Source organism: Canis lupus, chromosome 22, assembly GCF_003254725.2.
Source record: "Canis lupus dingo isolate Sandy chromosome 22, ASM325472v2, whole genome shotgun sequence".
Lineage (NCBI taxonomy): Eukaryota > Metazoa > Chordata > Mammalia > Carnivora > Canidae > Canis > Canis lupus.
Genome location: NC_064264.1, coordinates 8,594,585 through 8,621,371, shown reverse-complemented (window position 1 = coordinate 8,621,371; position 26,787 = coordinate 8,594,585). Strand labels below are relative to the sequence as shown.

The 26,787-nt window shown below is 40.5% G+C and overlaps 1 protein-coding gene across 9 annotated transcripts in view; it reads left to right on the top strand.

Moving 5' to 3' along the window:
- The window catches only part of DGKH (diacylglycerol kinase eta), a 178,966-nt gene that overhangs the window by 48,351 nt on the left and 103,828 nt on the right, over window positions 1–26,787 (top strand). For all 9 annotated transcript variants that reach the window (XM_049099330.1, XM_049099335.1, XM_049099332.1 and 6 more), the window contains exon 2: window positions 24,005–24,115. In XM_049099330.1, coding sequence (XP_048955287.1) covers window positions 24,005–24,115 — 111 coding nt within the window. The remainder of the gene's footprint in view (window positions 1–24,004; window positions 24,116–26,787) is intronic.

Sequence of the window (26,787 nt, the reverse complement as noted above, 5' to 3'; positions counted from 1 at the left end):
CCATGTGCCAGGCAATCGTTTTGCAACTGGGTGCAGCAGTGAACAAAACCTTCAAAACTCAGAAGTATAAATTATGTAATCCTATAAAATAGACGTATAATAAATAAGTAGGTTGTGTAATCTATTCAGAGGGGACAACTATGATGGAAAACAAAACAAAGAGGATGGTGGAGATGCGGATCTTGAACCCTAACTGTGGTTGAGTGATTTTCACACTGTATTTCATGAACGCTGGGGGCTGCAGAGGTGCTTCAGGTGGTCAATAAGCATTAGGGGATCAATAAGCACTAGGAGATCAATAAGCATTAAGTACAACATTTTACATGTTAGATTCCACAAACACATATATTTCTGCCACTGCAGTAGCTCCTGCTTGGAAAAAGACTTGAATTTCAAACAGTTTCTGTTCAGATTGATTATCTTCATAATATATAATTTTACCCACTTAACCCTCAAGATGAATTTACTTTAGTAAAACATTTCACCTACGTATTTCATGTATTGAGAATCCACTGCTAATATTATTTGAAAACCACCTCGTAGGAATTCAATTTGCCTTACTCTTGGGTTATCATAGTTGCCTTCAGCACCTTCAGGCTTTCTCTTTCTAATCACTCTTGCGTACCATTGCCAGAATTAGTTTTCTTAAAACACTGAAGTTCTTAATTAAATGCTTGAAACTAAACTCTGCTGTGGGGGAGAGCAAACCCAGATAGTAGCTGTAGCTCTGCCATCAAAATGCTCTGTGACCCTAAGCAAATCTTTGTTTTTCTCATCTGTGTCTTCTCTACTCTAAATATTACCTCCATGATATTTTTCCCCAGCTGTCAGCCTTTATGATCCATGTCTAGCATATCCACCCAGTTCCCATCCTGCCCTTGACCTCTCTGCTCTAGAATGCTCTTCCTTTTCACTCCTTTCTTTTCTTTTCTCCAGTGTATACAATATTTGCTGATTAATTACTCTCTGCGTATATTCACACTATTTCCCCAAGCCAGACTGGGCTCTTTAGCCCATTGAATTAAATTAGGCACATTCTTTAAAAATAGTCTTCTAGAATTGATGGTCAAAGCAAAGTTCCTGGAACACTGGTAGTACCAAATGATGCAACTTTAACACAGATTGAGAATTGGGAACAGACAATTTGATTTGTCTAGAACTGTGTTCTTCAATACAATAGCCACTATCCATGTGTGGCTATTTCAATTTGAATCAACTAAAATTAAATACAATAAGAAATTTAGTTTTTCAGTGCATTTCAGGGCTCAGTAGCCACTTTAAACTAATGGCTAATGGCTACTCTGTTAGTGTGGATTTAGAACATTTCCACCACTCCAGAAAGTTCTATTGGTCAGCAGTGTTCTAAAGGCTCATAGATGACTTGAGAAAGTTGTTTCAGGGACTTGAGAATATATTGTTAGATGGTCAAAGGAAATGTTTGGTAAAGAAACAAAAGTGATGAGTTTAGTTGGTTCTAGAGATTTGACAGTGGCAAGAGGGAGAGACATAGGAGAAAAGATAATGGCCAAGTAAAAGGATGTGTGTGGAAATACATTGTGTAAAGACAGACTGAATCTGTTCTGGACATCGGAGGAAGAGTCAGTAGGAAGAGGCAGATATATTGGATATTGTGAAGAACAATTGAAACAGGATGTTGACATAAGTTTCACTGTTTCAGTTTTGGCTGAAGTTCCCAAAGGTTGCATATAAAATAATAGGTGGCGACGATATCCAAACTGAAGGGTGTAAGGTTTACACCCTTCAGCCCAACACCTTGAAGGTGTGCTTGAAGTTGAAGAGGCCTGGGTGGACTGAGAGGGCAGGAAGGAAAGGGATTCCTCCATGTCCCCTCAAGCTGAGTGCATGGGTTGGAAGGAGAGGAGACCACTTGGCTCTTGCGACATGATCTGTGCCCTCCTGAGGCTGTGATGCCCAAGCCATAGAGGTCAAATGGTGGGGCTGTACCTGCCTGCCTGGCCTTAGAAGAGGAAGAGGGCTACTCTGGGAGCCAGCTGTGCTTTCACTAGCAACAATGTAGAGGGTCTTCCAGGACCTTGGTGGTTCTGGTGGTCTTTTAAAGAGTGGCTCCACCCAAGAGCCTTTCATGCCGACGATAGTGTGACCTTCACAGTAGAGGCTGGAGGTGTGCCTATCAGAGGCAGAGGTTGGAGAGTGTGCAGGCATTCTGAGTGATCAAGGCTTAGCTTGAGCCTTGGGAGCTGCAGAAGAATGTTCCCAGAGGGAAAATCTCTGCAGAACCCACAAAGAGGCCCCATCAGAGGAGTCAGACAGTGTGGGTAGTGAATTGAAGAAAGGAGAGGACAGATTCAAGAGAAGCCTGCTCTGTCTGCAACAGCCTGGGCTGGGGTTGGGGGAGAAACTTTTAACTTTGAATCAAGTCTGCAGTTTGGGATGGACATTTTGCCCACTGAAATGTAGCTGGTTTTGTGACTAAGGGTTACCAGAGGACTTTACATTTTTATAAATGAGTGGGACAGCTTTGGAATAGATTTCCTCACGACAATTAACAGGCCTCTGAAAGGATTAAAAGCACAGGGGAGAAAGAATGTGGTTTTTGCTCTTGCACTCAATAGAGCACTGCCTATTTGGAGCAAATGGCTATACTAATTTGGAGTTTGATTAGAGTACAGAATGTTTAGAAAATCTTCTAGGAGATTGTGTTGTGAATTAATAAGAAGTAAGTGTTAGGATAATAACCTTGCAAAATGACCAGTTGAAGAGAAACGACAGGAATTAACTGGATCAGGCAAATGAAATTTTTGGTTCTGTTTCCTGGAGCACTTCATTGTCTGGGATAAGGAAGGGATCATTATGAATTTATTTTAGGGCTTATAGTTTTGGTCATTTTGAGCCTTATAGTTTTGCAAGTTGTCATTTTGGAATAAGAGGAAAGTAAATGGAGAAAGCTGTTTACCAGACAGTTTCCTTCTGTGGGTGGTGGTGCCTTGTGCCCTGTGATGCTGTTAGGGTGATAGAAATTGAGTATGTCTTCCTCAGCTCAGGACTGGGCTGGAAGGGTGTCTTATGTCTATTTTTAGCATTGGTTCATTTACTATGTCTATTCAACGACAACTCTTGCTACACTTTACCAGTCAGGATGCCATGAGCTGCAGGTAACAGAAATACCCTAAACCATATTGGCTTAAGCATCTGGGGGAGTGGCAGGCTCTGACTTCCTTCTCTCTGTGATACTCCAGGTTTTGCTCTCCCCTCTGTGTCAGCCATATCCTTAATAAATGCCTGAATGGCTTCTAGATGTCAACAGAATTTCTAAGTCTACCAAAGGTAGCTCCTCCACCCCCAGAAGACCCCCACTCACATCCCATTGGCAAGAATTGGGTCACATCCTCCCTCTGAGCTATTTACTGCTGGTAAGGGAAAAGGAATCCTTCTAGCAATTTTTAAAACTATTTAATAGGTGCTTGCTACAACCAGGAATAAGGTCAGCATCCCCTAAGCATATGACTTGCAGAGAAAGAGTAGATGTCTAAACCAAATCAGAGTTCTGTTAGGAAGGAGGAACAGAGAGATGGACATTGGGTAGAGTCTTGTATCTATTCCTAGGATTGTATATAATGACTAATTATAGATTAGATGATAGGAACATAGTATATGTAGACTAGCAAATCTGCTGGGACGAAACCCCAGAAATTTCTCTCATCATTAATAGTACAGAGGCATGTGGTCCAGAGCTGGTGGGGTGGCTCCACCATAGTTTGAATATTAGAGCTGCCAAGTTGGGAGAGCAAAGAAACCTCCCAAAATCAGAGATGGGGAAAACAAAGATGTTTCACTCATAGATCACAGTGTAAGGCAAGCTTCTGAGGTAAGAGGATACCTCTGCTGTCCTGGGCCATTTAGGATCCTTGTTTTTTCCATGTTGTTTGTTTGGTTTTTAAGATTGATCATTCATTCATTCATTCATTCATTCATTTGACAGAGAGAGGGAGGAGAGGGAGCACAAGCCAGGGGCAGGACAGAAGGAGAGAAGCTGACTCCCCACTGAGCAGAGAGCTCAATACAGGGCTCAGTCCCAGGACTCCGGGATCATGACCCAAGCTGAAGGCAGACGCTTAACTGACTGAGCCACTCAGGCTCCCCCCTTCCATGTTGTTTCTTTGGCATCTCCCCAGGGAATTATCCTTGCTTGTGTGGTCAAAACTATGTCACCACTTCCAGGTTCTGGCCAGAAAAATGGCTAAAGAGAGCATAGAGGAGGTAGGCCCTGTATAAAGGCCTGGGCCAAAGTGACACCCATAACTTCTGCTCGCATTCAGTTGGCAAGATCTTAACCACGTGGGGACATGCAGTTGCAAAAAGCTTCATGTCTTTGTTCATTCAGGCTGCTGTAACACAAGACCACAGACTGGATGGTTTATGCACAACACATTTATTTCTCATAGTTCTGGAGGCTGGGAAGCCCAAGATCAGGTGCTGGCAGATGCAGTGTCTGGTGAGGGCCAGTTTCCTAGTTCACAAATGGGCATCTTCTCCTTGAGCCCTCACATGGCGGAAGGGGTAAGGGAGCTCTCTGGAGTCTCTTTCTTGAGGACACTAAAGCCCGTTCATCAGGGCTCCACCTTCATGACCCAATCCCCTCCCAACATCTCCACCTTCAATTACCATCACATTGGGGATTAGGCTTCAACATAGGAATTTGGAGGGAACACAACTATTTTTCCTATCACACCTGACAAATGTAGTGTTACCAGGCAGCTTCCAAGGTTGCTCATGGCATCACCATTGCCAACCAGCAAAAAGTGAGTTCAAACCCAGGCGAAACATCCATAAGGGGATGACAAGAGGCACCTATCACTTCTACTCACACCCTGTTAGCCGAAACTTGGTCACATGGCCACATGCAAGGGAGGCCAGGAAATGGAGTGGTGCTACAAGGCCAAGATTCAGGACGGGAAGAATGGATCACCGTAGGCTGCTAGAGGTTTCCTCACACAAAGGTTTCTCTCTGTTCTGCATAGGGTCATTCCATCCTGAGACTTGTCTATTTACTAAACAAAGTTCTATTTAGTGCCTAAGGCCAATAGTCACCCATCATAACATTTCTGAGGTTGGTTACTTGCCATTCTCCTGTTATAGGAAAAACCAATATTAGTAGTAAAGCGTATTGGTGGAGTCATTGTGAATAGAAAAATTTCCAGAGGTGCTTTTTATGAAATATGTATGATCTTGACTTTCTGAAACAATTTGTGAGGCTGTGTGTAAGTGTATGCGTATGCATGTAGTTTTAAACTCAATAACCTAAGGTTGTACATTTGATATCTAAAATAAAAAAGAAAACAACAGGCATTTCTTTGGAAGTGAGTGGTATAGTTTTTTTTGTTTTGTTTTGTTTTTGTTTTTTTTTTTTTACTTTGATTTTGTACTTTGCCCATTTATACTTTGATTATGCTACCCTGGGGCAGCTGCTTGTTTTTTCGTGTAGAAAACTATTTTTTGAGTATTCATTGGATGTCTTAAAACTTTTATATTTACCCTTTTACGTGATATTTTCAGATTTTTTTGGGGGGGGTCCTACTTATGAACTAGTTTAGTAAGGTTTATAAGTTGATGACTAAATTACACCTTTTATATGTAGACAAATTAAAATGAAATCAGATGTTATTAAAAATCCTTCATAGAATCTTAAGCATGATCTTTATTATATTATTAGCTCCATGAAGGCAGGCGTTGTTAACTGTTTTGCAGTAGACAGTAAGCATGTGTTAATGAATGAAAAGGTATATAAAATACAATATATTCCATCAAACCTGAAATTTACCCTTGCACTTCAGGAATTTGAATTCTTTGGCATCTGAGTCAACTAGTCTTTATTTTCCTCACCCTCTAAGGGGAGAGTCTCCCTTGGCTCTGTATAATCTCAGCAGATGGATTCTGTGTGTATTCAGAGAATCATACATAATAAAGGTACATGTGTAATATGGCCTGACATAGGCATCCAAGATACTGGGATATGTGAATTGAAAAGAGGGAAAGGAAATGTTTCCTTCCATCCTGACAATAACAAAAAACATTCACATTTTTTTTTCAACGGTTTTCTCAAGTGAGTGGGAGTGTGAATAAGATGCGGAAGAAATAAAATAATGTGGATTCTAGAAGGACTTTTAAGGGTTAGGGAGATAGAGTTAAACAGTCTCCTAAAAGACTGAGTGGGTAACTTGACCTGTTTTATGATTTATTTTCTTTTCATACTGTAATATATTTTTCAGAATTCATGTGCCACTGACAATATTGAAAATAGAAGAGATAAGCTTTTTAGAGTAAACATCATCTTAGCACATTGCTCTCCTCTTACACACATTACCTTTTACAAATAGGGCCCGGTGAGGACTGAGCACATGGTAGTACCAATGAGTGAACTCTCCTTGGCAGACACATTTGGAAAGGAGTGTGTTAAGCCCCATGTTGAAGGGTGAGTCAATGAGGGGAAAGATCCTGGGGACGAGCATTCTGGGTCTGCGGAAAGATTTATAGAAAGGCCTCAAGATGGGAGGATGTGCGTTTTGTTCAGGCAGTGGCAGGTAGACCGGTGTGCCAGGACCATCAGCTGTAGGGCAGTGAGGGGGGAATCTGTGCCTGGGTTGGAGGCACAGATTTATATTATATATATATATATATAAATATATTTATATGTATATATAATAAATATATATAAATAAGTATTATATATAAATATATAAATATATTTATAATATATTATTAAATATATTATATATATTTAGGGCCCTAAATATAGCCAAAGGCCCTAAATATAGAGGTTCTGCTTTATTCTGTGGTTTTGAGCAACCAACAAAGACTTCAGATGGGGAAATGATAGGATGAGAGCCGTAGCTTAAGGAAACAATTATGGAAGAGGAGATGGAAGGAGTATGGTTAATTAATTAGAACGAAGGAGCAGTTTAGGTCATATGATTTTCTTTTATGAACAGTAGGAAACATGGGTTGGCTTGTAATGTTCAGTTAGCATCCCCCGTTCCTATACTCAGAGGAGTAAGAGCTATGAGAAGGAGCCCCGTCCAGGCCAGCAGGAGGGTTTGGCTTCTTGGTTTTGGTTTGGACACCTTGAGTGTGGTGTTTCTCTCAGCTTGTGTTTCTTGATGGTAAGAGAATACTTGGTCTGCACTTGCTGGGGAGACCAGGACAGAAATGTCCCAGGGTCCGTGTTTGGTCTCACAGATCTGGAGGACACAGGTATTTTGTTCATATTGTGTACCAGGGCCCTCTAGGTTTTGTCTCTTTTGTTTCTGCCAACCTTTGGCCAAGTCTCGAGTGATCTGTCTTCCTCTGTGATGAGCTATTAACAGTAGAGTTCTTTTCCACCCTTCCAAACTCAGACTGGAGCAGCAGTAACTTCTGAATGAAGGGTTGGCCTGGGTGGTAGTGGGGCCAGCTGATGCAGCTCCTGTCTCCAGCAGTTCTTCCCCCAGGGCTAGTCCTGATGGCTTCATAGGAGTTCATGGTTCGTGTCTGGGTGAGAAGTAACAAAGTGACTAGCATTGCAGCAGTGGTGGTTGGAGCAGAAAGGAAACCAGATTTTTAAAAAATAGTTTATTTATTCATGAGAGACACAAAGAGAGAGGCAGAGACATAGGCAGAGGGAGAGGCAGGCTCCCTGCGGGGCGGCTCTATCCCAGGACCCCAGGATCATGCCCTGAGCCAAAGACCCTCAACCACTGAGCCACCCAGGTGCCCTGAAGACCAGATTTCAAAAATATTTCAATGGCACCCTAAAGGATTTAGGAGCAAGGGAGAATGGAGGATAGCTTGGCAGTTTGTGGATTGTGTGCTTCTAGGGAAATGCTGCTGCTGCTAACAGATGGGGTCACAGGAAGAGGAGCAGAGTTGCCGTGGGAAGGTGCTGCATTCAGTTTGAATTCCGGATGGGTGACTTTTACCCAGTGTTGTGTAGTTATTACCTGGAAGTTTCAAAATTAGAATCTAGGTTTCCTGAACCAGAGCAATGTTTTTTTTTTCCATTGTACTAAGACACACGTTACATGAAATAAAATGTACTTGTAGGGTTTCAGGTGGTGATAGTGTCTCCATGTGGGGATGTCAGTTAAGAGCTATAAAAGGAGCTGGAGTAAAAAAACTTGAGAATTGGGACCCCTGATGGCTTGGCGGCTGAGCATCTGACTTTGGCTCAGGGCGTGATCCTGGAGTCCCAGGATCGAGTCCCACATCGGGCTCCCTGCATGGAACCTGCTTCTCTCCTTGCATATGTCTCTGCCTCTCATGAATAAATTTTTAAAAAATCTTAAAAAAATTTAAAAACTTGAGAATAAATTTAGAAATTTGTTTGAGGAATTATCTGTATACTTAGAGGACATAATTGGAGCTATGCGAGGGGTGAGTTCACCCAGAGAGATTTGGCATATAGGGTATTATTGGAAATAGCCGTAGGGCTGTTTTCTTGAAGAAAAAGGGAGATTATCTGGTGAGGCTGAAGAAAAGTGAAAGAGACAGCAAGAATATTCTTTTTTTTTTTCAAAAGAAGGTTTGTAGTAATGGGGAGGAAGGCAGAGATTGTGAGATTGTGACCTCAGATGTAATGACCAGGTGAAAAAAAGTTTTTTACTTTTTCAGATCAGACATGCCAAGGGAGCAGTGTATGAGGGGGAACAATTAGGTATGGAGAGAGAGAATAGTTGATCAACAAACTGATCACAATTGGGTAGCATAGGGACGAGGGGCATGGGGCTGGCTACTAGCCCCACAGAGATGAAGTCAACATGGTCCTGCCTTTGGGCAGCCTACTGACACTAAAGGAGTAGCGGACAGAAGCAAGAACAACATGAGAACCACTGATCTACTGAGCACTGTGTCTCAGGAAACACACTTTACACATATTGAATCATGCAGTCTGAATGACACCCCGATGAATTGGTTGTCATCGTCGTCATCTACCTTGGTGAAGGAGAGGAAATGTAGGTGCAGTGATTTGCCCCACATCTTTAACAGCCAGTCGGCTGTGGAGTTAGGATTTGCAACCAGGCCATAGCGCTGCACCACTACCCATCGTGTGAACCGATTATTAGACTAGTGTAGAGAGAGACAGAAGAACAGTGTACTAGAGAGCACAGAAGAGGGAAGAGTTAAATTTTTCTGACAAGGGAGAGAGTAGGGCAGGGAAGATCTCAGAGGGAGATGGATCCCATGAAGGAACCGACTGTTATGGCCAAAGCGTAGAACCCATGTTTCACCTAGTAGCTTACTTACACAGCCTACATCTCTGCCCCATCCTGATCACAGAGGGCACCCACATTTGATTTTATCCATTTTTGTGAACAGTTAAAATGTTTTTTAAAAAAATATGGTAGAACTGAGGGGCTTCTGGGTGGCTCAGTCAGTTGAGTCTGACTCTGGGTTTTGGCTCAGGTCATGATCTCAGGATCGTGAGATCAAGCCCCGAGTGGGGCTCCAAACTCAGTGGGGAGTCTGCTTGAGATTCTCTCTCTCTCTCTCTCCCTCTGTCCGTCCCCTGCTCATTCTCTCTCTCATAAATAAATCTTTAAAAAAATCTGATAGAACTAGATTATTCTTTTAGGGGTATGAGTCCTGCTTATTGAAACCATCATTAAAATAGTTTATCTTTTGAAAATAGCATATATGTAATTTATGTTACATATTTACCTATCAGTTCAGAGAATGGGCAGAGATCTGAGAATTTCTTATGCTTTAGGGAGCCATGTTATCTCTGAAGAAGAACCAGAGAATTTGAGAGGCAGGTTATCTAAGATGTAATCAAAACTCCAGAAAATAAGCAGATATTTTTGCAGAGAATGGTTAATAGCCCTTTCTGAGATAAGTATATGTAGTAAATATATGACTCCTGGTTATATGTGGTCAGGCTACCAGCTACCAAACCTGAGCTTCACCTTATTTCCCTTCTCATTGCTGGCTGCACCACTGACTCTAAGCTTCTCCCTCAGCCGAACAGCAGTCTAAGATTGGGAACGCCAGAGAGAGCAGCAGACTTGTGAGACTCAGGCCTGGCGTGAGGTTGTCTGTTTTGTACATTAGTTACTAGTTTAAAAAATTAACATAGCATTTAGTGGTTTATTTTAGGCCACATCAAAATGCCTGCACATCAAAATAGTTGTGTCATTGTGGCCTTGTGGGAAAGTGGTTACATCAGAACATCATGTGTGGGCAAAGGATTATTCTTGGAAGTGAGTAGAGGCGTTTGATAGGGGAAGAAGTAAATTCAGAATTGGAAAAATAGATTTTTTTAAAAAACCCCTTTACAATGCAGTTATGTGCCGCTCTCAGGTATAGGCAAGGAACTCTGACAAGAGGCCTACCCGTGTTCCTGTCTCTGGAAGAAAACCTGAGCATTAGGCATGACACCACTACCACCCAGTGGTAATCTGTTGTAGTTCATTGTATTTTATGAAAGTATGTCTGATGTTGACTCGGCGTGTGCGTGTTGTATGTTCTCCTTTAAATAAAAGTGTAAGAGCACTTTATAAAAGCACATATTTTAATTTTTTAAATATTATTTGGAAAACTGCATTCAGAAACTCCTAAAGAAGGAATATATCGAAAGTAGAGGTAGAACTTAATTTTAGGAATGAACAAATAAAACTTCACAGAATAACTACAATCTCAGGAAGGTAATTTACATGTATATAGGTCTTCTCAAGAAAATTACAAACCAATATAAGGGACAAAGTACTTTAATATGAACTGGATGGTTCATTAGCAAAGAGGGTAATTATAATACGTTGTGTAACCTCCATGACTTTGCTTTGGAATATATTCATTTACATTTAAATATCAATGTCCCAAATATTAGGGTTCATGATCTATCAAATAAAATAACAAAGATATTTGGAATATATTTAAAATTTTCAGAATACCTCAGTAGGCACCAGGGAAGTATGGGTTCTTCATTTTTTGTCCTGGTGCGTGTGTTCTCTCGGTTTCTTGAGGAGCAGACCTAGTAATCACTTCTCAGGGTTTGTGCATGCTGCAGCATAACTGGCCTTTGTCTGCCACATTAGATTTTTTTCCTTTTTAGACAGGAGTTGTGACGGAAAGCCTTTTCCATCATTGGATTGACATGGCAGGATGAAAAACTGCAGAACCAAAGACCCGTTTTAGAGTTTTATGCCTCACTTGACTTGACAGCCACTTGTATGCACAGCACTAGAGGGTGTATGCTTCCAGTGTATGACGGACGACCACACTACATTTTTGTCTCAACCTATATATCCTAGACAACCTGAGCCAGTGTTATATGTAAAAGTAACAATTCTGGTAAAATCAACAGAAACCAATAGAGGTTATATATTTTTCTAAGAATGCAAATAAAAAAAAAACTATTTCCTTACCTTCTAAGATATTAAATGGCAAGGTTTTATTGTATGAACATTAAATATCATTGTATTGAAACACATGTAATCTTCTTGCCTCACAATTTTCGAACTGGGTTTCATGGAACTGTAGAAATTCCTGTGAGGTACCCCAGAATGAGGAGGTTGAGCTGGTCAGGTTGGGTCACTTTTTCAAAGCACCTGGTCATATCTCCTCAGATTCTTCTAGTGCACAAAACTGCTGGAGGACAGCTGCTCCAAGTGGCATCTTATAAAAGGGGTATTGTTTTGTGATGTAAATGGCAAAGCGCCTGCATCACCCTCTTCCATTGTCATTAAACACTGGCTTCAGAAAAACACCATGTGTCCATTCCTCTGTAGGCTGGACTACCTCTGTATTAGTGCATTATCACCTGGCTCCTCACTGAAACATCCATCCCCTTCTTGTAATCACTGCAGTTCCTCTACTGGCATTTGCTTTCTTGGCAGGGTCAGGCTGGTGCTGGCCCTGGCTTTGGGTGCTGGTGCAGGCTGGAGACATATTAGGGAAAGGGCAGGATAAGCAGCTGGATGACTCTTCTCTGTCCCACCATTACCCAGCACATGGTGGTATCCAGTGCAGATCCCAGCTCTTCATTCCTTACCTTCTTCTGCGAATCAAGTACCTGTTTTCTCTGAACGATAGTTGAGTAGAACCTGGTTTCTTGTGAGTAGCTGGCTCTCAGGAGAAGGAAGGGGAAAATGGGAGTGGGCCTGGTCTGTTATTAAACCCAAATTATTGCCCCCCCCACCTCTACTGGAGCAGAGCCAGTGGGGGTGCAGAGAGGGCAGGAGCGGCATGTTTATGGGGCTCCACGCTTAGAGAAAGACACATTTTAAGTGTAGAGTTTCTACAAATTATTACTTAAATATTGTTTATGTGAGGGTTTATTAAGCCTGACTGATGATTACAATCACCAAGAGAGCTTTTAATATGTGTAGGTTTCTATGCCCTATCCCAGATTGATTGAATCAAAACCTCCCAGATGAACAGAGGTTCTTAATGTCCATCAAGTTTTCCATGTCATTCAGATGACCGGCCAGATTTCAGAACAACTGTGTATTTAATAGAGCTTAATGTAATATAGTATAGTCCTTTTATTATTTTTAGATTGATTTATTTATTTGAGAGAGAGAGAGAGAGAGAGAGAGTGAGAGCATGAGTGGGAGGGGCAGAGGCAGAGGGAGAGAAAATCTGAAGTGGTCTCTTGACCTGGGGCTGGATCTCAGGACCCTGAAATCATGACCTGATCGGAAACCAAGAGTCGGACACTTAATCAACTATACTACCCAGAGGCCCCCATATGTATAGTCCTATTAATAAAGAGGTCCAAGTTTGTTTTTAAGGAAGTAGGAAGTTTATGGTTGAATAAAATTCAGAAGGGGAAAGGACACAAAGCAGGAAACCCAAAAAGGTCTGGAATCTAGAGCACCTGAGGGAAATTTTGGAGGCTCATAGAAAAGCCAGGCTTGAAGCATTTGAACCCGTGGCTGATAAAAGAGGTAGACAGACAGACTCAGAATGAGATCCAATGACTGACCTTCCAAAGCTGTGAGAAGAGAGGCAGTAATCATTCAGCATAGCTTCTGGCATGTTTGTGGAGAAAAATAGTTCTTGTTTTATAATCACACAAAGGATATTTAGAAGGGCTAGTAAAAGAAAAAAAAAAGCAATGTTATGATAGGAGACACAATACATTGAGACTTGTGATAAGGATAGACTTGTAGTTTCAGAGACATTGGATCAAATGAGTGACGTGTTTGGCCACCTTTCAAGCCAAATTATGTAAGTTTGACTGTTGGATAAAATATGGAAGAATAGAAAATCTGTTCAGAATAATAATTGATTTATACATTCTCCAGATATATCTGCCTCGTATGCCATCCAAAGCCAATATTAATGTTGACAAGAGAGCTGGCCTCCGTTAAGAATGATGAAAACATGCTAGTGGATAAAAACAGAATGGCTTTTAATTTTTGGGGAAAAAAAGTAGAATAGTCAACAACTAAATGCTTATAATTGCTCCAAGGGCCTTTGCCAAGGAGAAGATGGCCACCAAGGAAGTTCCTCTGGATCCAACTCTCAGAATGCTGGCAAGGCCCCTGCCCAGGCTCTCCCTTTAAGAGCTCTTAAGATAACGTACAGTTCAAAATTTCCTTACGTCATTCATTCAAGTGTTTCCTTAATATAATGATTAGGGGCTATTTTCTGTGCAAAGAACTGTGATAAGTGCTGGGCCACAGTGGTGACTGCAGTGGATCCCATCCTTCTCTCATTTCGCTCACAGGCTAGTTGGGATGGTAGATCCATCAGTTCAATTATTCCAGCTAATTGAATTTTGAAGTGCCAGTGGGACCCAAGGCACTTTCTATCCTTGCTGGACTATTCTTAGGCCAACGTTCTAAGATGTGAGATAGTGATATATAGTAGTTGTAAACCTTGCTCCATTATTAAATGCTAGTTCGTGATTGCACTGTGTTCTTATGTTTAATGTTTAGAGAATTATGCATTTTGGGGACTGAATACTTCATGTGATTAAAATTGGTCTTCGTGGAAGTGGTTCCAAATCCACAACTTGCCAGATACATCACCAAAATGACATCATAATTGCTCCTAAAAAAATGGCTCAGATAAAGATTAGGAGTACAGATAGATCTGGAGCCCTTACAACAGTGATTCTCAGTAGAGGTGTTTTGGAAATTTGTGGATGCATTTTTTTTTTTAATCATCCCAGTGATTTTGGCATAGTGAGCCTTCCAAGCCAGCAACCCTACAACATACCTGGCAGGTGAAAACTTCAAAGAATTGTCCTCTATCATTGATGACCTTCAAATGTCCTATAGGATATCATGGGCAAACATTGTTTATAATCACCTGAGTTAAAACCTAACTTCATAGAATACAAAATCATAAAGTATTGTTACAAGGTTTTAATTTTCCAGGTATATAACTACTGTGTGTAGAAAGAGAAGCTTACAGTTTGTTTTGAGAGGAGGAAGAGGGACAGAGAGGGAGGGAGGAGTAGAAGGGGAGGGAGAGAGAGAGTCTTAAGCAGGCTTCATGCCCAGTGCAGAGCCCAATGCAAGGCTCCATCTCACGATCCTTAAAATCATGACTCGAGCTGAAATCAAGAGTCAGATGCTTAACCAACTGGGCCACCCAGATGCCTGTATACTTTGGTTTATGGTCAGAACTTTACCAGGAGCTCTTTACAACTTCAGAAAATTATTATGTCACTGATGTCCATACTAGTCACTCCTGCATCTGGCATTTTTTAAAATTTTTATTTTTTTTTTTTTTGCATCTGGCATTTGAGGTTGGTATATGAATGGAGATTTTATGATAGATGTAATCACCTCTTTCCTTTGTTATGTCCGCCATTGTAGTCATTTGCATATTGAAGTACACATTATCTTACTATTATATGTTACTCTTTAAAAATGTCTCATTTATGTAACACTTAGAATATTAATTTTTTTTACTATCTTTAGAATTCATTTCATTAAGGTTTTCAGAAAATATAAAACTCAAATGTAATTGTCTATGTCCACCACAACATAGAATAAAATAAATGGTTCATGCATGTGCGTGCACACACACACACACACACACATAGTCTTTGTGTGATAATCTCCCTTTATATAAGCATTGGGCCCTTGTTCAAGAGTGTTATCTCTTTAACCACTTAAAACACCTTTTCCCACGAGTATGACATGCTAAAATAGTACCTTACTTATGCGACTTGATATTTAATATAGCCTTTGGGGTTTATGACAGATATTTACACATTCGGTTTCATCCCCACAACTCTGAGGAAGGTGGCAGGTGATCTTTATCCTCACTTTACACATGGGGAATTTTGGTTCACAGATGTTGTTACTTCAATTTCTTACTTTCTGTTTCCTGATTACTCAATAATTTTTTTTATAAATTTATTTTTTATTGGTGTTCAGTTTGCCAACATATAGAATAACACCCAGTGCTCATCCCATCAAGTGCCCCCCTCAGTGCCCGTCACCCAGTCAACCCCACCCCCCGCCCACCTCCCCTTTCACCACCCCTAATTCGTTTTCCAGAGTTAGGAGTCTTTCATGTTCTGTCTCCCTTTCTGATATTTCCCACTTATTTTTTCTCCTTTCCCCTTTATTCCCTTTCACTATTTTTTATATTCCCCAAATGAATGAGATCATATAATGTTTGTCCTTCTCCGATTGACTTATTTCACTCAGCATAATACCCTCCAGTTCCATCCCCATCAAAGCAAATGGTGGGTATTTGTCATTTCTAATGGCTGAGGAATATTCCATTGTATACATAGACCATAGCTTCTTTATCCATTCATCTTTCAATGGACACCGAAGCTCCTTCCGCAGTTTGGCTATTGTGGACATTGCTGCTAGAAACATCAGGGTGCAGGTGTCCCGTTGTTTCACTGCATCTGTATCTTGGGGGTCGATCCCCAGCAGTGCAATTGCTGGGTCGTAGGACAGGTCTATTTTTAACTCTTTGAGGACCCTCCACACAATTTTCCAGAGTGGCTGCACCAGGTCACATTCCCACCAACAGTGCAAGAGGGTTCCCCTTTCTCCACATCCTCTCCAACATTTGTGGTTTTCTGCCTTGTTAATTTTCCCCATTCTCACTGGTGTGAGGTGGTATCTCATGGTGGTTTTGATTTGTATTTCCCTGATGGCAAGTGATGCGGAGCATTTTCTCATGTGCATGTTGGCCATGTCTATGTCTTCCTCTGTGAGATTTCTGTTCATGTCTTTTGCCCATTTCATGATTGGATTGTTTGTTTCTTTGGTGTTGAGTTTAATAAGTTCTTTCTAGATCTTGGAAACTAGCCCTTTATCTGATACGTGATTTGCAAATATCTTCTCCCATTCTGTAGGTTGTCTTTTAGTTTTGTTGACTGTATCCTTTGCTGTGCAAAAGCTTCTTATCTTGATGAAGTCCCAATAGTTCATTTTTGCTTTTGTTTCTCTTGCCTTCATGGATGTATCTTGCAAGAAGTTACTGTGGCCAAGTTCAAAAAGGGTGTTGCCTGTGTTCTCCTCTAGGATTCTGATGGAATTTTGTCTCATATTTAGATCTTTCATGCATTTTGAGTTTATCTTTGTGTATGGTGCAAGAGAGTGGTCTAGTTTCATTCTTCTGCATGTGGATGTCCAGTTTTCCCAGCACCATTTATTGAAGAGACTGTCTTTTTTCCAGTGGATAGTCTTCCCTGCTTTGTCGAATATTAGATGACCATAAAGTTGAGGGTCTACTTCTGGATTCTCTATTCTATTGTTCCTGGGGCCTCACAGGATAAACAGTCCCCATTGAGCTTCACAGTGGCCTCATAGGATAAACAGGTTAAACAACCTTCACTGATTACTCAATAAATTGATTCACATATATTAATTGTTTTCTTAATGTCAGGTTATATGGCTGTATGGCCATATATGGCTATATGGAGGATGGAAAAGTAAATAAGATATAGGAGAGACACACAATTTAAAAAAATTTTTTTTAAGTCTATTATTAACATATAATGTATTATTGGTCTCAGAGGTAGAAGTCCAGTCTTATATAACACCCAGTGCTCATTACATCACATGCCTTCCTTAATGCCCATCACCCAGTTACCCTGTTCCCCCAAACCCCTTCCCCTCCAGCGGCCCTTAGTTTGTGTCTCTCTCGAGACACAGATTTTTAAAAATCTCTATACAACAAGACTAATGCTCTAAATTATGTATGAGCATAGTGCTATGGATATACCTAGGATGTACTGGTGGCCCGAGCCTTGGGGTAGGGGTTACAAGAAGCAAAGGACCATGTTATAAGCAGAAGGAAGAACTCATGAAAGAGACTGGACATAGGGAAGCATAGAGGGTTTGAGGATTAGCAAGTGCTTCTCTTCTACTCTGCTATTAGGTGAATTTAGGACTCTTGAAGATGAACCCGCACAAGAAGATGGGTCACTTGTGGAAGGGGGATCTGCATGCCCAGTTCATACGGCTAGAATTATTCTGTGGGTGATAGGAAACCACTGAACATATTAAACTAGAGTTTGACGGGATCAAATCTGTTGTTGGGGAATAATTCTGTCCATGGTGGAAAGAATGGACTAGTGGTGGGAAAAATGGATGGCATGGAGGACATTTAGGAAACTGTTGGGTCCAAGGGAGTTGGAGGAGCTTGGAGGTCCAAGGCAATGACAGGAGGAGTGGAAAGGGATGGACTGAAGAAATGAAATCTTACTATAATAAACAATACTTATGCTAGGGACTAAGATTAGTCAAGATAATATCTTGTCATACTACATTTTTAAAGAATTATGTATTCTTTTGTATCCACTCCCTTGTGTGTCATCATAGCACATATTGATATACAGGTATTAATTCCAATTTAGAGACTAAAGTCTATAAAACCAAAGGGACTTACCATTAAAGAAAGTCAAATAGGCTCAACGATATTATAGGTTCTGTACAGGCACACAAGAAGGCACAGACAGCGTTCAGGAGCTTATATAACAAAAACAGATAAGGAAATGTATGTGTCAAAGAAAAATTTCCTATTCGAGGGGATAGAATTGACAATAGTTAAGAGAGATGGGGGCGAGGAGTGCCTGGGTGGCTTAGTCAGTGGAGCATGCTGCTCTTGATCTCTCTCGGTTGTAAGTTCAAGTCCCATATCGGGTGTAGAGATTACTTAAAAAATAAAATCTTTAAAAAGGGAGAGAGAGATGAGAAGGAAGTGGTGTGAAAACTCTCTCGACCCACGTCTCAGTCTGTTCAGGCTCCTATAAGAAAAATACCGTACACTGGAGGGCCTCCCCAACAAATTCATTTTTCACAGTTCTGGAGGCTAGGAAGTCCCAATCGGGGCACTGGCAGATTTAGTGTCTGGTGAGGGCTTGCGTTCTGGTTCATAGATGTCCATCATCTTGCTGTGTCCTCATGTGGCAGAAGGAACTGTCTGGGGTCTGTTTTATAAGGTCACAAATCCTAAAAGGCCCTACCTCCTAATAACAACAAATTTGGGGTTAGAATTTCACTTTTGGGAGGACACACAAACATTCAGTCCATAATAACTAATTTCATTCCCATTCCTTAGAAGAGAAGTTACGGGGTCATATTGGGACAAGATGAGGAGAAGCTATAGATTCTTCTGGAATTTTTGAAGACATCTGTAAAAGATGAGTCATCGCTGACATTTCCATTTCACTATATGAAGCGTTTCACCACACCTATTTGATGGCCAAAAAAAGTCAGCATACGAAAATGTACATTTATCAGATAATCGGGCAGTAACTGATTTTTCAAAAATTCTTTGCTTTATAAAATGGCTCACTGAGTGACTATTAAAATTGTGCTCTCCTTGGGACAGTAAAGTAGTATTCCACCCAAGGAGCTTCAACTTGTGGCACACAGGTGTTTCTGAAATTATAGGTGAAACCTTAGAGCACCCATGTGCTCTAATATTTTTTTAAAGATTTAAATGATTTTAAAATTTTTGAAAAGAGAGGGATGACTGGGTGTCTCAGCGGTTTAGCACCTGCCTTTGGGCCAGGGCGTGATCCTGGAGTCCTGGGATCGAGTCCCACATCAGGCTCCCTGTGTGGAGCCTGTTTCTCCTTCTGCTTATGTCTCTGCCTCTCTCTCTCTTTGTGTGTCTCTTATGAATAAATAAATAAAATCTTAAAAAAAATAAAAGAGAAATTACTTTTTTTGGAGCTAGACAAGGAACATGAAATAAGCAATTCCACAGCTTTAGGACATGAGACTACAGACCTCCTTGGAAAGCCAGCTAGATAAGAGAGTTTTCAACTTTAAGTTTATTTTATTGAAATAATTTTTTCCAAGGCCAAGTTCATTGAACTTTTTGCTTTTAACATCTGGAAACTGGGTTATTGGATTACAGCGAAGTCTACATGGCTTTACTGACTTTTCATAAGTGTTGGATAGCACTAAACTAATATCTGCCAGATTATATGACTGAATGTCAGTTAAATGTAAATGTTTCTAAGCTCTTTTTTGAGGGAAGGAACGGTGTATCCCTTGTCCTGGAGATTGTGAGCAAAATAAAAATAAAATTTAATACTTAATTTTAACAGGTTCTTAATTATAATTCTCTGATCATAAACTTTCTTTCATCTGCTACTAACTTCAAATTGTTATTCTAGTTGAACATGAACATTGAACATAATAAACATGATTTTAAGGAACGATTTCTTGTTTATTCACTTAGTATATGCAGTGTTTTGGGATTTTTGGACCAACACATGTTTTTCTCTGAACCACACTTGATAATATGATTATATTTTCTAGAGCTGTTGCAAATTAATCATTTTTTGTTATACTCCTTCTTTTATAAGAAGTGTTTGTTTAACTAGCCATATATAAACAGAAGTTTATTTTGAGGATTGACTTTCATGTGAATAAGTACTTTCTAGTTAAATATTTTAGATCCCATCTTTTAGAAGAAAGTAACCTAGCCTCAGAATGTCTTTTCTTTCTTCTTTTTTTTTTAAAGAATTTTAAATTAACTGTGTAACATAAAGAAGTTTGTAAATGCATGAAGATAAGGACTGTGTCTTTCACATCTTCATATTCCCCCTACAGCCTCACACATTGCCGATTAATCCATGCTTATGCAACATTTAAAGAACATAAAGTGATACAGAAAAAAAAAAAACCAGATAAACTATTTGCTTTGAAAGGGACTATGTAAGGATCATCTCCAAATTAGCAATCAGGATAGATGGACATTTTCCTGTCTTCTTCCCATCTGTCCCCAACCCCTCAGTCAGGGATCCATATACCTTTGTGCATTGCAGCTGCTGGTTTTATATGCATGAAAAGAAGTGGGCTCAGACCCGCTGAATGCTGGAAAACCTAGTATCATATCCAGCCACTGTGCCCTGTTTTCTAATTCTTTCATTCTTTAAAAATACAAAGTTATCTGCATACTATTTTACTTTAGCTAAAAGCTGTTCAGGGCAACATTTACAGAGGCCCTAAAGTGTTAGCCAGTGTGTTAGATGGTGTAGGATGCTGTCTTTGCTCTTAGGAAGGTCACATTGTGGCTGGACCACACACAAGTAAGCCGGTGCCATCTGGTGCCATAGATGCTGTTATACACGTAGGGTAAGGCACTTCAGAGGGACAAAGGTGGGGTTACTGACTTCCTCTTAAGGGTCAGGGAAGCCATCACAGGGGCAGTGGCACTGGATCAGAGTTGAGATGGAGAAGGGTTTTCAAGATGGGCCAGTTGAGAAGCCATTTAGGGCGGAGGGAGGAGCGTGGGCAGGAGTAGGTGACGAGGTTGGAGAGATGCTGCAGGGTCTTCTATGGTACGTATGCAAGTTTGGGCTTTATGCTGTGGGAAAAATAGAATTAAGCTGTGGTATAACATAACCAGATTTTCATTTTAGCAAATCAGTCTGGTGTGCTGGGTGGCTTAGTTGGTTAAGTGGTCAGCTCTTGAATTTTGGCTCAGGTCATGATCTCAGGGTCCTGGGATCGAGCCCCGCATCAAGCTCTGGGCTCAGCAGTGGAGTCTACTTACGATTCTCTCTCTCGTCTTCCTCTGCCCCTCCTCCTGCTTGTGCTCTCATTCTCTCTTAATCTCTCTCTAAATAAATGAATAATAAGTAAATAAATAAGTAAATCTTAAAAAAAAAAGAAAATAACTCTGATAACTATGTGGAGAATGAAGTAGGTTACTGATGCTTTCCTTAGTGCTTAAGAACATAAATAGGCCAAACTTGGCCTCATTGCCTTAAACAAAACTTTACAAAAATCCCAATACATTCACTTCTAGAACAACTGATTTGTTCTTCACGTGAGTTATATTTTTATGGTATTTCAGTACTTTGTGTTTTAGTGTAAGGGTTAGGACTCTCCCCTGGGTGCCACCAGATGCTCCAGCAGTGCAGCAACACCGCTCACTGCATCACTCTTCCTACACCCCTTTCTCTCGGTCTTTTACATCTGGTTGCCCAAGCCAAAGGCTTAGACTTTTCCTTGATTCTTCTCATTTCTCTTGCCCTTTATGCCTATCAGTAAACCCAGTGGATTCAGCCTCCAAAATCACATCTCAAATCGCTCCACTTCTCTCCATCTCAGTGATGCGACAACTTGCACTCAAGTCCCTAGTGTCTCCCCCTTGGACACTTCCCCATTCTCGCTCTCCGGCTTCAGACATCCCACTAGCTTTTTGCACGTACAATAAAAAGTGAGTTCCCCACTGTGGCCTCATCTCCTGGCTTTTATCTCCTTTGACCTCATCTCTTGACGCTCTCCCCTTCTGCTCCAGCTGTTATTTGCCCTTACCGTGGCCTGCAGACACTTGTTCTCTTTCTTCTTCCAAGAAGCTCTTAGAATTTGGTGCCTGGCAAATACTCCCCGAACTTAATAGCATAATGATATCATAATAATAACACTTTCTGCCATTTATTGAATGTTTTCTGTAACCCAGACAGTGTGCTAAGTGCTCTCCGGCCATTATCGTATAATTAACTTAGATGCAACAAGCTTGTGAAGCTGGTCTTATTATTATTCCTGTATTTCAGGAGAGGAGACTGGGACAGATTGCTAAGGCAACTTGCCCAGCTTCCTATTTTCGGTGTGTGGTGGAGCCCGGCTTGAAGTCTGTCTGTCTGACTCCAAATCGAGCTCTGTGGTATGAAGTTTCAAAAATATTTTGTTATCACCAAAGTTTACAATTCCTGGAAGACAATCTCAGAGCAAGCTATCGAGAAAAATCTCTCCTTGACATTGAAAGTAAACACTAATAGAACTAGGCTATCTTACTGGTGACAACACATTTTTCTCAATAGTTTATGTCTTGTGGGTAATAAAAAACAATGTAGTGTAGAGATTGGGAATAAACTCTGGAGTCAGACATGAGTTTTACCTCAGTACCTGCTATTCATTCATAGAGATCTGCATATTGTGTGTGCCGGATAATATTTTTGGCACTTGAGATGCATCACTGGGCCCTCCAGTGAGATGGGTTTAACATTTTGGTTCTATGAGCTGTTTTTGTCCTGGAGGCTCAGTATTTCATTACTGCTCTTTTATGAATTTGGTATAAACGTGACCCCCTCTTGGACCCCATCCCAAGGGGGGGCTATTGAGTCAGTCCCATGACATGTTTCCCAAGGACACTCTCAGTGGAGGACTGTAAGTTTAGTTTGCTATAAGTGTACTTTCCTTCTTCCTTCCTTTCTTCTTTCCTTCCAATTAAAATGAAGCATTGAATTTAACTTTATTAGATATAATAAACTCAGGTAAATTCTATTCTAAAAGGGGTAGCACAATAAACATAATCCATCGGCAAATTGCATCATACATTAGAAGAGGATAGTAAGGGCTTTGTGTGAGGGAGTAAGTAAGATGAGGGAAAATATGGAGATCGCATTGTGGTATTGATAAGAAGTCAGGGTTGTGGGTCTCACTGAGAAGGTCAGAGACTTGAAGGAGGTGAGGAGTTGGTCAGATGGATATCTGAGGGAAGAGCAGCCTAGGAGGAGAGAGTATGTGGTGTCCAGACCTAAGACGAACATGCATGGCCACTGAAAAGCAAAACATCATTGTGGACAAAGGGAGGGAGCGGTACTAGAGGATGCCGGAGGGTTCTAAGTATCTTGTTGGTGATAATGAAATGAATTTCATACATGAAGTATGGGGTCAGACTCAGCACAGGGTCTGGCTCAGAGCCACAGAGCCCCTACCTGCCTTCTCCAGCCACGTCTCCTGTTGCTCCCTCACCGCCAACCCTACTCTGTCTTCATAAACAAAAATTCTTTGAAGATTCCCCAAATATGCATGCTGTTTTAAGTCTTTCTACTTTTGTACACACTTAAAATAGGCTTCTCCGTCCCTTGTCATTCTGATCAACTCCTTTAAGACATACCCCGGGCTCTCCTCTGGGAAGACTTCTTCGACTCCCTCTGAAGGAGCTGATGCTTCCACTGTGCTGGACCACTACGCATAGTGCTTTGACTCTGTTTGTTACAATAATACATAGTTAATGATAACATTTAATGAGCACTTACTACATGCCATGCAGTAAGTCCTTTATATGTTTTTAACGTATTCCTCACAACAACCCTGTAAGGTATGTCATGGTGTTGTCCCATTTTCCAGATGAATAATAAAGGCGTGAAGAAGTTCAATAACTTTCCTAAGATCCTCCAGTCACTAAGTGTTGGCATCAGGAGGTAAATAGAAAGTTTCTGGCTCTAGAGTCCATGCTCTTAATCATTACATGAAATTGCCCCTCTACGTTTTCCACCATTATTGAACACTTACTATATACGAGGCAGTGCGCACGTCACACTGAAGGGGGGTATTAGTTTGGTGCTTGTGTCTCCTCTATTATGTGTGACTACTTGGAGGACAGGGAACCATGTCAGATTTACCTTTGCTCTTTGGGGCTTTACATATAGCCTTCCTTGGTTGGTCAGAAAGAAGAAATTACTCTCTCCTTTAATTTATAGGACCTGGGAAAGAATATTTAAAATATCAGTGATAGTGTGTCATTAATTCTGAACTTTATTTGGTTTGGAATTTCATTTTAATCATATTGTTGTGCTTCTGTCTCTCCCCAGACCAGTATTAAAGAGGGACAACTGTTGAAGCAAACCAGTTCCTTCCAAAGGTGGAAAAAGCGTTACTTCAAGCTTCGAGGCCGTACGCTTTATTATGCAAAGGACTCCAAGGTAATTTGGAAGAATATTACTTGCAAGCACCTGAGGTTATGGATGGATTAAAAATGTTGGTTCTATGAACTTTTTGTCTTGGTGCTCACTAGAGCCTTACTGTTCTTCTGTGAATTCAGTATGAGTGTGATCCATCTTGGACCAAATCCCAAGGGAGTCTATTGAAGTCAAGTTTCATGGCGTGTCTATGGAGGACAGCCTTATGGGAAGGTTCTAGTATGGTTTTCTTTCTTCCTTTCCTCTTCCCTTAAATGAAAGTAGAACATTAAATGTAACCTTATTAAATGAAATCGGCTCAAAATTTTGGGTCCCCCCCCCACCTTCCTTGCTACCTTTGACCAGGAGAGAGAAAATTGCTATAATTGCTAAGAATCCATCATCTGGTTTTAGACAGGAGTTTGTGTCCCACTTCCAGCACATTCCAGTAGAGTGGCTGCGGGCTACATGCCTTGTTTTGAGGAGGCTTAAATGAGATAATATACGTGGTGCCTGATACAAAACAATCTCTCAATTATGCTAGCAGTTAAGAATAAAAACCATAGTGAAATGAAATCTAGGCTTTACATAACTTTTATATGACAGTCCAAGAAAGTAAGAATGATGTGGTTTGGGAAGAGAAAACTTAGTAATGAGGAGTTTCCATTTAAAGCTGATCTTTTAGTGTTCCTTGAAAATATGGAGATTTCTTGCTACTGTGTCAGTTGAACAATTGATAATTTCCATAGTAAAAAAATAATGTTCCTGATATAATTAGTAGAGTTATACCCTGGGAGGTAAAATCAAATATGCAAACAAATGTAATTCTTAGTTTATGCAGCTGTACAAGCAATAACCAAATAAAGTAATCTTATTTTAAAAGTCGTTATGTTCGAGGTTGTCCCTGACTTGGCTCCATGCTGCCTTTCTACATTCATCTCTAGGCGGCACTGAGCACTTGATAGCCTTTGGCCCTGCCCCATGTTTACCACCCATAGATGACTTTCCCTCTGTCTCCACTTGATGAAATTCCCTGTTTTCTCTAAGATCCCCTCAAACAGTCTTTATTCCACCATTCACAAGAGCAAGAGTTTAAATGTTTTCTTCTGGAGAAATGACCTGTGACCTTCCATAGCATTCTGTACTATTTCTTCTCTTGCATTTTCAATAGGCCATCTTATATTACAATTAGTTATGTCTGTTTCTTCTCCTGTGCTAGATTATAAATTCTTTCTGGTCAGGGAACAAGTCTAATAGATTGCTTGGAGTGAAGTGGACTTGCGTACCCTTTAGGGATCTTGGAATGATGGTGGAAGCTATCAGATGAGGGGCCCTTTTCTTTCTTTTTTCTTTCTTTCTTTCTTTCTTTCTTTCTTTCTTTCTTTCTTTCTTTCTTTCTTTCTTTCGTAATTTTATTTATTTTTTTGAAATTTTTTTTAATTTTTTTAATTTTTTTGAATTTTTAATTTAAATTCAGTTCAGTTAACACATACTGTTATTAGTTTCAGGGGTAGAATTTAGTGATTCATCAGTTGCATATAATACCCAGTGCTCATTCCATCCAGTGCTCTCCTTAATGCCCATCACCCAATTACCCCATCCACTACCCACCTCCCTTCCAGCAACTCTCAGTTTGTTTCCTAGAGTTAAGAGTCTCTTATGGTTTGTCTCCCTCTCTGTTTTCAACTTTTTCCCCCCTTCCCCTATGATCCTCTGTTTTGTTTCTTAAATTACACATAGGAGTGAAATCATGTATGTGATAATTGTCTTTCTCTGACTTATTTCACTTAGCATAATACCCTCTTGTTCCATCCACGTCATTACAAATGGCAAGATTTCATTCTTTTTGATGGCTAAGTAGTATTCCATGTATATATATCCCGCATCTTTATCCATTCAACTGTCGATAGACATCTGGGCTCTTTCCATAGCTTGACTATTGTGGGTAATGCTGCTATAAACATTGGGGTGCAGATGGAAGGGGCCCTCTTTCTGCCATTCTGGAGATTCTCTGTTATACCTGTCTTGCTGCAAGAACATTGAATGAGTATGAACAATGACCAGCTGACTGAAAGTCAGAAGGATATGTTTATTTCACATAATTTCCTAATCTCTAAATTGAACATTGTTAAAGATTCTATTTCTGTGGAGTTTTTATCATTGACACTTTCTGATTAAAACCACTTTTAAAAGTGCAAAAGAAACATCATTTTATATTTGCAGAGCACATTCACCTTCTCATTCAAACCCATTTTTGGATGAGGAAAATAAGTTTCTGAAAGTTCAGTAACTCACCATGATCCAAGCCAGGACTAGTTCTCATCTCACTTAGCAAATGTGGGAATGATAATGCTGCCTCTGCTTTCCTGGCAAAGTTGTTTCAGGCTGTTGCCTGTCAAGACGCATTGCTGTGTGTGTGTGTGTGTGTGTGTGTGTGTGTGAGAGAGAGAGAGAGAGAGAGAGAGAGAGAGAGAGATAGTACACGCACATGTGTGAACGAGTGCATGACACACTGAGTTCCCCATAAATTATACTTCTAGAAAACACAGAACATTTTGCATAGAAACTCTGTGCCACAGTGTTCTTTAAAGACCTTTTCAGTTTGGGATTTATGAGTTAGTTTTACTTTGTGGCTTTACTCTAAGAAGAAATTGCAAAGAACCACTAATGACTTTTTTTTCATTTTCTATTCCTTT